The following is a 12,583-nucleotide window of genomic DNA, read 5'->3' on the forward strand; positions in this document are numbered from 1 at the left end:
AAGTGCAGGGCTATTTGATACTATGTTGGTGAATACCCGTCCATTCTTAGCTTATACTGGAGTGACATAAACCATATGGGGCAAATTGGAAAAGCGTTCCACAACAGCTGAGTTTAAAGATCAACCCAAAGCGGAGAGGTGACTCAAGCAGAGGTTCCAAGAAGTAGGCAGATGATTCCATGCCCCGAAGTATCTTTGATGGAGTTAAGGGCTGATGGGAGGGCAGCCCATGGGGTAGATGAGCAGGGTGTAATGGAGCTGCAGAGAGCTGGTTTTGATCCTTTGCAGGAGGGCTTGAGGCAGTGGCAGGAGGAGCAGGAGAGGCAGGCGCGAGCCCTCTCTGAGATGGCATCTGAGCAGCTGAAGCGCTTTGATGAGCGGAAGGAACTGAAGCATCATAAAGAATTCCAGGACTTACGGGAAGTGATGGAGAAGAGGTGAGTTCCCTGAATTACAACGGGAATGTCGGCGTGGTCCACCGGAACTCTTTCCCTACATAAAACCCAAAGGGAAGGAGTTGAACTTCTTCTGAGTCCTTAAGTATCAAAATAAAATAGCCAGAGAAACTTATAACCTAGAAAAATGACCAACGTTGGAAAGATGAGCAATGCAACACAAAGAGAGGAGGCTTTTAGGACAGGTAAAACAATTTTAGGAAGCATCCCTGACTCTTCCTCCCTCCATTTTTCATTCAGCTCCAGAGAAGCCCTGGGGCAGCAAGAGAAGCTGAAAGCTGAGCATCATCACAGGGCGAAGGTCAGAGCTTGGGAGAGTCCGTGTGGGTGTTCAGTGTCTGAGTGGCGTGCCCGAGGAGTCGGGTTCCAGCACAGTCACAGAGGACCTGGCCCCTGTCATGCCACTGTGTGGCTGACTTGGGGCAGTCCTTTTGTCGCTCTGGGCCTCTCTGTGAAAATAGGTAGCCCACACAGGACTGGAAGAATGTAGACAGAGAAGGCCCAGGAGCCCTTAATTTGACCGCCCTTCCTGTAGATTCTCAACCTGAAGCTGCGGGAGGCAGAGCAGCAGCGCCTGAAGCATGTGGAGCGGGAGCGGCTCCGGAAGGAAGAAGGCCAGATCCGCCTGCGGAACCTCTATGCGCTGCAGGAGGAGGTGCTGCACCTCAGCCAGCAGCTGGAGGCCGCCGACCAGCGCAGAGACCTGCCCAGGGTCGACCTGTCTGCCTTCCGGACCCGAGGCAATCAGCTGTGCGGCCTCATCTCGGGGATCATCCGGGCCACTTCTGAGGTGAGGGGACTTCAGGAAGACTCTGTCTTTGAAATGAAGAACATTGAAAGCAAAACTGTTTTGTGATTTAAAAATAATACCTGCTTATTACCGCTTGTCATCCTCTTACCTAGAGATAACCACTGTTAGTGCTTTATATTTCTTTTTTGCCTGTGTGTGTGTGTGTGTGTGTGTGTGTGTGTGTGTGTGTGTGTGATCTCACCCTAAATTGGGCTAATATAGATATAATTTCTTATCTTAGGTTAAAAAAAAAATTTGTTTCTTCCAACTGCAAAATACTTTAGTTCATTCATTAATATAAACTGAACGCCTGCTATGCTTATGATAAAAATTAAAACCTTACAGAAATATATGTTGCTCTTTTTCATTTGATATGGTATTTTGAACACGTAGTTACTGTAGTCATTGCAGTGTTAAAACCTGCAAGTATTGCCTTGACACATAATAGGTATTCAATAAATATTTGATGAACAGATGAAATTGGATACTTCCAACATGTAACCATACCAAAATTTATTGAAAAAGCATGCCTATTGGTGAATATTTAAGTTTCTGTATTTTCACTATCGTGAGTAACACTGCAGTGATATCACTTTGTGTACGTCTTATCTGTATTTTTGATTATTTCTTTGAGGTAAATTCCTACAAATGGAATTACTTGGTCAAAGAACTTGAAGGTTTTGTTTTGTTTGTTTTTTTGGTTGCACCAGGTCTTAGTTGCGGCCCGCCGGCTCTTTAGTTGCAGCACATGGGCTCCTTAGTCGCAGCTCGCTGGCTCCTTAGTTGTGGCATGCATGTGGGATCTAGTTCACTACCAGGAATCGAACCTGGGCCCCCTGCATTGGGAGTACAGAGTCTTATCCACTGAACCACCAGGGAAGTCCCAACTTTAAGGTTCTTGATTTGCATCCTAAAGTTGTACCAGTTCACACTTCTATGAATTGTATGTTCTTTTTTTTCTTTAACTTTTATTTTCCTTTTTTAAAATTTTTGGCCACGCTGCACAGCTTGCAGGATCTTATTTTAATTCCCCGACCAGGGATGGAATCCACACCCTCGGCAGTGAAAGCATGTTGTCCTAACCACTGGACTGCCAGGGAATTCCTAAATTCTATGTTCTTTGCCCTTTGTTCATATCTCTACCAGTTTGTGTTTTGAAAAATCAACTTATGTGAGTTCTAAATATTAAGAACCTTAAGCATTTATCATATTTGAGGCAGAAATTTATAGTTTATAGTTACCTTTCAATTCTCTTTTTGGCTTTTGTTTACCATTCTTTTTGTAAAATTTCAAACCTACACGGAAGTGGAGAGAACAGCACGATGTACCTTTTGGCACCCATTCCCCAGCTCCCTCAAGCATCTGCACATGGCAGTCTCATTTCATCTATGCTGCCACCTGCACCCCTTCCTCCAGATGGTTTTACAGTAAATCTCAAACATACTACTTCATCTGGAAAATAATTTAGTATGTATCTCTAAAAGATATAACTCTCTATTACATAACCAAAACACTAATATCATACCTAAAAACCTAATAATTCATTTTATATGATCAGATATCTAGCCAGTGTTCAAATTTCTCCAGCTGTCTCAATAATTTTTTTTTTTTTACAATTGGTTGGAAAATTAACACCCATACAAAGTTCAGCTTTTTGGTTTGCTGTGTCTTACTTCATTCTTTTAATCTTAAGACTCCCTTATCTCTCTCTTTTTTCTTGCTATTGTTGAAGAATCTGGATCATTTGTTCTATAAAATTTCCTACATTCTGGAAAATTTCAAGGCAATTGCTAACCCTAACCCTTGGATTTTTTTTTTTGTAATGTCTGAAACATTTATATTAACATATTTCCATACAAATAACCCAAAGAAAGTTTAGTATTAGTTGTTTTTCTTTTTTTACTGCAGGTTCTTATTAGTCATCAATTTTATACACATCAGTGTATACATGTCAGTCCCAATCGCCCAATTCAGCACACCACCATCCCCACCCCACCACGGTTTTCCCCCCTTGGTGTCCACATGTTTGTTCTCTACATCTGTGTCTCAACTTCTGCCTTGCAAACCGGTTCATCTGTACCATTTTTCTATGGTTCCACATACATGCGTTCCACATACATGTGTTAATATACGATATTTGTTTTTCTCTTTCTGACTTACTTCACTCTGTATGACAGTCTCTAGATCCATCCACGTCTCAACAAATGACTCATTCCTTTATATGGCTGATTAATATTCCATTGTATATATGCACCACATCTTTATCCATTCATCTGTCAATGGGCATTTAGATTGCTTCCATGTCCTGGCTATTGTAAATAGTGCTGCAGTGAACATTGGGGTGCATGTGTCTTTTTGAATTATGGTTTTCTCTGGGTATATGCCCAGTAGTGGGATTGCTGGATCATATGGTAATTCTATTTTCAGTTTTATAAGGAACCTCCGTACTGTTCTCCATAGTGGATGTATCAATTTACATGCCCACCAACAGTGCAAGAAGGTTGCCTTTTCTCCACACCCTCTCCAGCATTTGTTGTTTGTAGATTTTCTGATGATGCCCATTCTAACTGGTGTGAGGTGATACCTTATTGTAGTTTTGATTTGCATTTCTCTAATAATTAGTGATGTTGAGCAGCTTTTCATGTGCTTCTTGGCCATCTGTATGTCTTCTTTGGAGAAATGTCTATTTAGGTCTTCTGCCCATTTTTGGATTGGGTTGTTTGTTTCTTTAATATTTAAACATCTGCATGAGCTGTTCATATATTTCAGAGATTAATCCTTTGTCCATTGATTCATTTGCAAATATTTTCTCCCATTCTGAGGGTTGTCTTTTCGTCTTGTTTATGGTTTCCTTTGCTGTGCAAAAGCTTTTAAGTTTCATTAGGTCCCTTTTTTTTTTTTTTATTTCCATTACTCTAGGAGGTGGATCAAAAAAGATCTTGCTGTGATTTATGTCAGAGTGTTCTTCCTATGTTTTCCTCTAAGAGTTTTATAGTGTCCGGTCTTACATTTAGGTCTCGAATCTATTTTGAGTTTATTTTTTGTGTATGGTGTTAGGTAGTGTTCTAATTTCCTTCTTTTACATGTAGCTGTCCAGTTTTCCCAGCACCATTTATTGAAGAGACTGTCTTTTCTCCATTGTATATCTTTGCCTCCTTTGTCATAGATGAGTTAGCCATAGGCGCGTGGGTTTATCTCTGGGCTTTCTATCTTGTTCCTTTGATCTATGATTCTGTTTTTGTGCCAGTACCATATTGTCTTGATTACTGTAGCTTTGTAGTATAGTCTGAAGTCAGGGAGTCTGATTCTTCCAGCTCCGTTTTTTTCCCCTCAAGACTGCTTTGGTTATTTGGGGTCTTTTGTGTCTCCGTACAAATTTTAAGATGATTTGTTCTAGTTCCGTAAAAAATACCATTGGTAATTTGATAAGGATTGCACTAAATCTGTAGATTGCTTTGGGTAGTATAGTCATCTTCACAATATTAATTCTTCCAGTCTAAGAACATGGTATATCTCTCCATCTGTTGGTATCATCTTTGATTTCTTTCATCAGCGTCTTATAGTTTTCTGCATACAGGTCTTTTGTCTCCCTAGGTAGGCTTATTCCTAGGTATTTTATTCTTTTTGTTTCAGTGGTAAATGGGAGTGTTTCCATAATTTCTCTTTCATATTTTTCATCATTAGTGTATAGGAATGCAAGAGATTTCTGTGCATTAATTTTGTATCCTGCAACTTTACCAAATTCATTGATTAGCTCTAGTAGTTTTCTGGTGGCATTTTTAGGATTCTCTGTATAGTATCATGTCATCTGCAGACAGTGACAGTTTTACTTCTTCTTTTCCAATTTGTATTCCTTTTATTTCTTTTTCTTCTCTGATTGCCGTGGTTAGGACTTCCAAAACTGTGTTGAATCATAGTGGTGAGAGTGGACATCCTTGTCTCGTTCCTGATCTTAGAGGAAATGCTTTCAGTTTTTCACCATTGAGAATGATGTTTGCTGTGGGTTTGTTGTCTATGGCCTTTATTATGTTGAGCTAGCTTCACTCTATGCCTACTTTCTGGAGAGTTTTTATCATAAATGGGTGTTGAATTTTGTCAAAAGCTTTTTCTGCATCTATTGAGATGATCATATGGTTTGTATTCTTCAATTTGTTAATATGGTGTATCACATTGATTGATTTGCGTATATTGAAGAATCCTTGCATCCCTGGGATAAATCCCACTTGATCATGGTGTATGATCCTTTTAATGTGTTGTTGGATTCTGTTTGCTAGTGTTTTGTTGAGGATTTTCGCATCTATATTCATGAGTGATATTGGTCTGTAATTTTCTTTTTTTGTAGTATCTTTGTCTGGCTTTGGTATCAGGGTGATGGTGGCCTCATAGGATGAGTTTGGGAGTGTTCCTTTCTCTGCAATTTTTGGAAGAGTTTGAGAAGGATGAGTGTTAGCTCTTCTCTAAATGTTTGATAGAATTCATCTGTGAAGCCATCTGGTCCTGAACTTTTGTTTGTTGGAAGATTTTTAATCACAGTTTCAAGTTCATTACTTGTGATTGGTCTGTTCATATTTTCTGTTTCTTCCTGGTTCAGTCTTGGAAGGTTATACCTTTCTAAGAATTTGTCCATTTCTTCCAGGTTGTCCATTTTATTGGCTTAGAGTTGCTTGTAGTAGTCTCTTAGGATGCTTTTTATTTTTGCGGTGTCTGTTGTAACTTCTCCTTTTTCATTTCTAATTTTATTGATTTGAGTCCTCTCCCTCTTTTTCTTGGTGAGTCTGGCTAATGGTTTATCAATTTTGTTTATCTTCTGAGAACCAGCTTTTAGGGTTTTTTTGTTGTTGTTTTTTGCGGTACGCGGGCCTCTCACTGTTGTGGCCTCTCCCGTTGCGGAGCACAGGCTCCGGACGCGCAGGCTCAGCGGCCATGGCTCATGGGCCCAGCCCCTCCGCGGCATGTGGGATCTTCCCGGACCGGGGCACGAACCTGTATCCCCTGCATCGGCAGGCGGACTCTCAACCCCTGCGCCACCAGGGAAGCCCCAGCTTTTAGTTTTATTGATCTTTGCTATTGTTCTCTTTGTTTCTATTTTGTTTATTTCTGCTCTGATCTTTATGATTTCTTTCCTTCTGCTAACTTTGGATTTTGTTTGTTCTTCTTTCTCTAGTTCCTTTAGGTGTAAGGTTAGATTATTTATTTGAGATTTTTCTTGTTTCTTGAGGTAGGCTTGTATAGCTATAAACTTCCCTCTTATAACTGCTTTTGCTGCATCCCATAGGTTTTGGATCATCATGTTTTCATTGTCATTTGTCTCTAGGTATTTTTTGATTTCCTCTTTGATTTTTTTCAGTGGTCTCTTGGTTATTTAGTAACGTATTGTTTAGCCTCCATGTGTTTGTGCTTTTTATGGTTTTTTCCCTGTAATTCATTTCTAATCTCATAGCGTTGTGGTCAGAAAAGATGCTTGATGTGATTTCAATTTTCTTAAATTTACTGAGGCTTGATTTGTGACCCGAGATGTGATCTATCCTGGAGAATGTTCAGTGCGCACTTGAGAAGAAAGTGTAATCTGCTGTTTTTGGATGGAATGTCCTATAAATATCAATTAAATCTATCTGGTCTATTGTGTCATTTAATGCTTCTGTTTCCTTATTATTTCACTTTGGATGATCTGTCCATTGGTGTAAGTGAGGTGTTAAAGTCCCCCACTATTACTGTGTTACTGGCGATTTCCTCTTTTATAGCTGTTAGCAGTTGCCTTATGTATTGAGGTGCTCCTATGTTGGGTGCATATGTATTTATAATTGTTATATCTTCTTCTTGGATTGATCCCTTGATCATTATGTAGTGTCCTTCCTTGTCTCTTGTAACATTCTTTATTTTAAAGTCTATTTTATCTGATATGAGTATAGCTACTCCAGCTTTCTTTTGGTTTCCATTTGCATGGAATACCTTTTTCCATGCCCTCACTTTCAGTCTGTATGTGTCCCTAGGTCTGAAGTGGGTCTCTTGTAGACAGCATATATATGGGTCTTGTTTTTGTATCCATTCAGCAAGCCTATGTCTTTCGGTTGGAGCATTTAATCCATTCACATTTAAGGTAATTATCGATATATATGTTCCTGTGACCATTTTCTTAATTGTTTTGGGTTTGTTTTTGTAGGTCCTTTTCTTCTCTTGTGTTTCCCACTTAGAGAAGTTCCTTTAGCATTTGTTGTAGAGCTGGTTTGGTGGTGCTGAATTCTCTTAGCTTTCACTTGTCTGTAAAGCTTTTGATTTCCCCATCAAATCTGAATGAGATCCTTGCCGGGTAGAGTAATCTTGGTTGTAGGTTCTTCCCTTTCATCACTTTAAGTATATCATGCCACTCCCTTCTGGCTTGTAGTGTTTCTGCTGAGAAATTGGCTGTTAACCTTATGGGAGTTCCCTTGTATGTTATTTTTCATTTTTCCCTTGCTGCTTTCAATAATTTTTCTTCGTCTTTAATTTTTGCCAATTTGATTACTATGTGTCTCGGCGTGTTTCTCCTTGGGTTTATCCTGTATGGGACTCGCTGTGCTTCCTGGACTTGGGTGGCTATTTCCTTTCCCATGTTAGGGAAGTTTTTGACTATAATCTCTTCAGATATTTTCTCAGGTCATTTCTCTCTCTCTTCTCCTTCTGGGACCCCTATAATGCGAATGTTGTTGCGTTTAATGTTGTCCCAGAGGTCTCTTAGGCCGTCTTCATTTCTTTGCATTCTTTATTCTGTTCCGCAGCAGTGAATTCCACCGTTCTGTCTTCCAGGTCAGTTATCCTTTCTTCTGCCTCAGTTATTCTGCTATTGATTCCTTCTGGTGTAGTTTTCATTTCAGTTATTGTATTGTTCATCTCTGTTTGTTTGTTCTTTAATTCTGCTAGGTCTTTGTTAAACATTTCTTGCACCTTCTCGATCTTTGCCTCCATTCTTTTTCCGAGGTCCTGGATCATCTTCACTATCATTATTCTGAATTCTTTTTTCTGGAAGGTTGCCTATCTCCACTTCATTTAGTTGTTTTTCTGGGGTTTTATCTCGTTCCTTCATCTGGTACATAGCCCTCTGCCTTTTCGTCTTGTCCATCTTTCTGTGAATGTGGTTTTTGTTCCACAGGCTGCAGGATTGTAGTTCTTCTTGCTTCTCCCCTTGGATGTATTTTATAAATTTATTTCTGGCTGCATTGGGTCTTCATTGCTGCACATGGGCTTTCTCTAGTTGTGGCGAGCAGGCTTCTCATTGCAGTGGCTTGTTGCAGAGCACAGGCTCTAGGCACACAGGCTCAGTAGTTGTGGCTCGCGGGCTCTAGAGTGCAGGCTCAGAAGTTGTGGCGCATGGGCTTGGTTGCTCCGTGGCATATGGGTTCTTCCCACACCAGAGCTTGAACCCATGTCCCTTGCATTGGCAGGCAGATTTTTAACCACTGCACCACCAGGGAAGTCCCTAATATGTTCTTTTATTCCCTGTATTTCCTGTGAATTTGTAACTTTCTCTAGGGCAGTGCTAAGAGAATTTTCTGTGATGATGGAAATGTTCCATATCTGTGCTATTCAATACAGCAGCCAATGGCAGCATGTGGTTATTGAGCACTTGAAATGTGACTAGTGTGACTGAAGAACTGAATTTTAACTTTTAAAAAGTTTTAAATTAACTTAAATGTAAAGAGCCTTATGTGGCTACCTTACTGCACAGTGCAGTCTAGAGGCTTGATCAGGTTCAGGTTTGAATTTTTTCCCCCCTGCAACAGTACTTCATAGTTGGGAGTATGTATTTGTTACTGTATCACACTGGGAGGTGTAGAGTATCTGATGGTCTTTCCATATGTGATGTTAAGATCAACCAGTGGCTTCAGATATCATCAGGCTTATCTCCCATTTTAAAGATTCCTCTGAGCCTTTAGCTAATGATGTAGTAGCCATTGCTGATCATTACTTATATCTATTATTTCAATAGGGGTGGTAAATTTTGAGTTTTTCTAATGCTATCATTTTTCTACATTTATTAGCTAGAATTCTACTACAAAGAAGAAAATTTCCCCGTAAACTATTTATCTTGAAGGGTAGTCTATATAGGGAAGGAAGGATAAATGATTGATTCTTTCCCTTTATCTGTTTTCAGAGTGTTGAGTTGCTTTTCTAGTTTTCTCCCACAATGACTTGAGGTTCTCTTCTTTTTTTTTTTAACTATCATTAAGAACATACGAATTTTATATACTTGAAGTATAATATGTTTCAGTCTGTTATAGATTCATTGTTGTTCAAATTGTCCAGTGGGAACACCTTCACATTGGCTCCTCTGTCCTTTGGCCATGGCCCCAGTAGTACTTGTTGCAGCAGAAAGCAGGCAAGCTGTTTCTACCTCATCTTGAACATTTTTTTCTCCAGAGCTAGAATCGGGCATTTCTTCACAAAGCCTTATTACTTGTTAATGGGTAAAGGTATTAGAAAACACAGATTAGTTACTAGGATTTGTCACTGTTTTTAGGCCTTTTCAATGGATTAAACTAGGAAGTGTGTGTTTTTTTTTTTTAGGTGAAAATGCATCATTAATTAATGCTGACCTTTTCCATTTGAGTGTAGTAAAGGGTTACAGCATTTATTTAACTTCTTTACTTTTATGCATGTATCATTTTTATCCCATATTGAAAATCTCAGTTTCTAAATTAATGAACATTACTTACTTACCTTACCCTACTGTGTATAGTAAAATATAGGTGTGTATATATGTAATATATATGTGTAATTTCATAACATGTAATCTCAAAATAATAATACCAATACTAACAATATGATTGCTGATCACAGTTTAAGATTTGCAGTTCTTGGACTTCCCTGGTGGTCCAATGACTAAGGCTTTGTGCTCCCAATGCAGGGGGCCCGGGCTCGATCCCTGGTCAGGGAACTAGGTCCTACATGCCGCAGCTAAAGATCCTGCATGCCGCAACTAAGACCAGGAGCAGCCAAATAAAGAAATAAATATTAAAAAAAAAAAAAAAAGATTTGCAGTTCTTGGACTTCCCTGGCAGTCCAGTGGTTAAGACTCCCCCTTCCAGTGCAGGGGGTGCAGGTTCGACCCCTGGTCAGAGAGCTAAGATCCCACATGCCTTGCGGCCAAAAAACCAAAGCATAAATAACAGAAGCAATATTGTAACAAAGGCTTTGTAATAAAGACTGTGAAAATGGTCCACGTCAAAAAAATCTTTAAAAAAAAAAAAAGATTTGCAGTTCTTTTTGCCTACAGCTATATACCACTAAGGGATGTATGATTAAATTACTGTTTCATCTCACTTGAAATAATTCTCCTGAGACTTCCCCGGTGGTATAGTGGTTAAGAATCCGCCTGCCAATGAAGGGGACACGGGTTCTATCCCTGGTTCAGGAAGATCCCATATGCCGTGGAGCAACTGAGCCTGTGTGCCACAACTACTGAGCCTGCACTCTAGAGCCCGTGAGCCACAACTACTGAAGCCCACGTGCCTAGAGCCCACGCTCCACAACAAGAGAAGCCACCACAATGAGAAGCCCGCGCACTGCAAGGAAGAGTAGCCCCCACTCGCCACAACTAGAGAAAGCCCGAGAGCAGCAACGAAGACCCAACACAGACAAAAATAAATAAATAAATGAGTTTTTTAAAAAAGAAAGAAAGAATTCTTACTGTTAAGCCACCAACTTGATAAACAGTTGGGTTCTTTGTTTCATTTTTGCTTTTGATTTTTAAGAGTTTTTTCCAACTGGATTTAATTTTATTTTATACTTATTGAAAACATTTACATGATTCCAGAGTCAGAACTACAAAACAAGGTATATTTGGAGAAGTCTGGCTTTCTTCTCATTTGCTTCCACCCTGTTCTTGTCCTGTCTGCCAGTGATTGTTTCTGTTAGCGTATGGGTGTTGTATCTTTTCTTTAAAAACAAAAGCAGGGGGCTTCCCTGTGGAGCAGTGGTTAAAAATCCGCCTGCCAATGCAAGGGACGTGGGTTGGAGGCCTGGTCCGGGAAGATCCCACATGCCACAGAGCAACTAAGCCCATGCGCCACAACTACTGAGCCTGCGCTCTAGAGTCCATGTGCCACAACTACTGAGACCACGTGCCACAACTAGTGAAGCCTGCGCACCTAGAGCCCGTGCTCCGCAACAAGAGAAGCCCGCGCACTGCAACGAAGAGTAGCCCCCGCTCACCGCGTCTAGAGAAAGCCTGCGTGCAGCAGCAAAGATCCAACACAGCCAAAAATAAATGAATAAATAAATTTATTAAAAAATAAAAACAAAACAAATACATGGAATTCCCTGGTGGCCTAGTGGTTGGGACTCCACGCTTCCATCACGGGGGGCACGGGTTCAATCCCTGGTTGGTGAACTAAGATCCCACAAGCCAAAAAAAAAAAAAAAAAAAAGGCATAAATATACATATATATATGGGGTGGGGTGTGTGTGTGTGTGTGTGTGTGTGTGTGTGTGTGTGTGTATGTATCCCTTCCCAGATAAAAGATAACTTGCTATAGACACTGTTCTGGACCCTGCTTTTTTGCACTTAATTTATCTTGGAGATCACTGCTTTGAAACATGTAGTTTTCTTCATTTCTTTATGTAACTGCATGGCACTCTGTTCTGTTGCAACCATAGTTTATGACATTTTTTTAAGGTCTATCTTTTTTTTTACAAATTTATTTTTTATTTTTATTTATTCTTGGCTGTGTTGGGTCTTTGTTGCTGCATGCGGGCTTTCTCTAGTTGCAGCGAGCAGGGGCTACTCTTCGTTGCAGTGTGTGGGCTTCTAATTGTGGTGGCTTCTGTTGTTGCAGAGCATGGGCTCTAGGTGCACGGGCTTCAGTAGTTGTGGCGCACGGACTTAGTTGCTCCACAGCATGTGGGATCTTCCCAGACCAGGGCTTGAACCCGTGTCCCCTGTGTTGACAGGCGGATTCTTAACCACTGTGCCCCCAGGGAAGCCCTTATGACATTTTTTTTTTTAATTTTATTTATTTATTTATTTTTGGCTGTGTTGGGTCTTCGTTTCTGTGCGTGGGCTTTCTCTAGTTGCAGTGACCGGGGGCCCTTATGATATTTTTCTTTTTTTTTTTTGCGGTACGCGGGCCTCTCACTGTTGTGGCCTCTCCCGTTGCGGAGCACAGGCTCCGGACGCGCAGGCTCAGCGGCCATGGCTCACGGGCCCAGCCGCTCCACGGCATGTGGGATCTTCCCGGACCGGGGCACAAACCCGTGTCCCCTGCATCGGCAGGCGGACTCTCAACCACTGCGCCACCAGGGAAGCCCCCTTATGACATTTTTGATGTAAGAATGCTTTGGGTTTTTTCCCCTCACTTAATCC

The 12,583-nt window shown here is 40.6% G+C and overlaps 1 protein-coding gene across 1 annotated transcript in view; it reads left to right on the top strand.

The window, feature by feature from the left end:
- Nucleotides 1-12,583, top strand: part of GLE1 (GLE1 RNA export mediator) — a 43,742-nt gene that overhangs the window by 14,704 nt on the left and 16,455 nt on the right. The window contains exons 4-6 of the mRNA XM_022578566.3: nt 289-437; nt 696-756; nt 991-1,245. Coding sequence (XP_022434274.2) covers nt 289-437; nt 696-756; nt 991-1,245 — 465 coding nt within the window. The remainder of the gene's footprint in view (nt 1-288; nt 438-695; nt 757-990; nt 1,246-12,583) is intronic.

Source organism: Delphinapterus leucas, chromosome 6, assembly GCF_059928025.1.
Source record: "Delphinapterus leucas isolate spDelLeu-1000000601 "Yukka" chromosome 6, BTC_Dleu_Yukka2, whole genome shotgun sequence".
NCBI classification, from domain to species: Eukaryota; Metazoa; Chordata; class Mammalia; order Artiodactyla; family Monodontidae; genus Delphinapterus; species Delphinapterus leucas.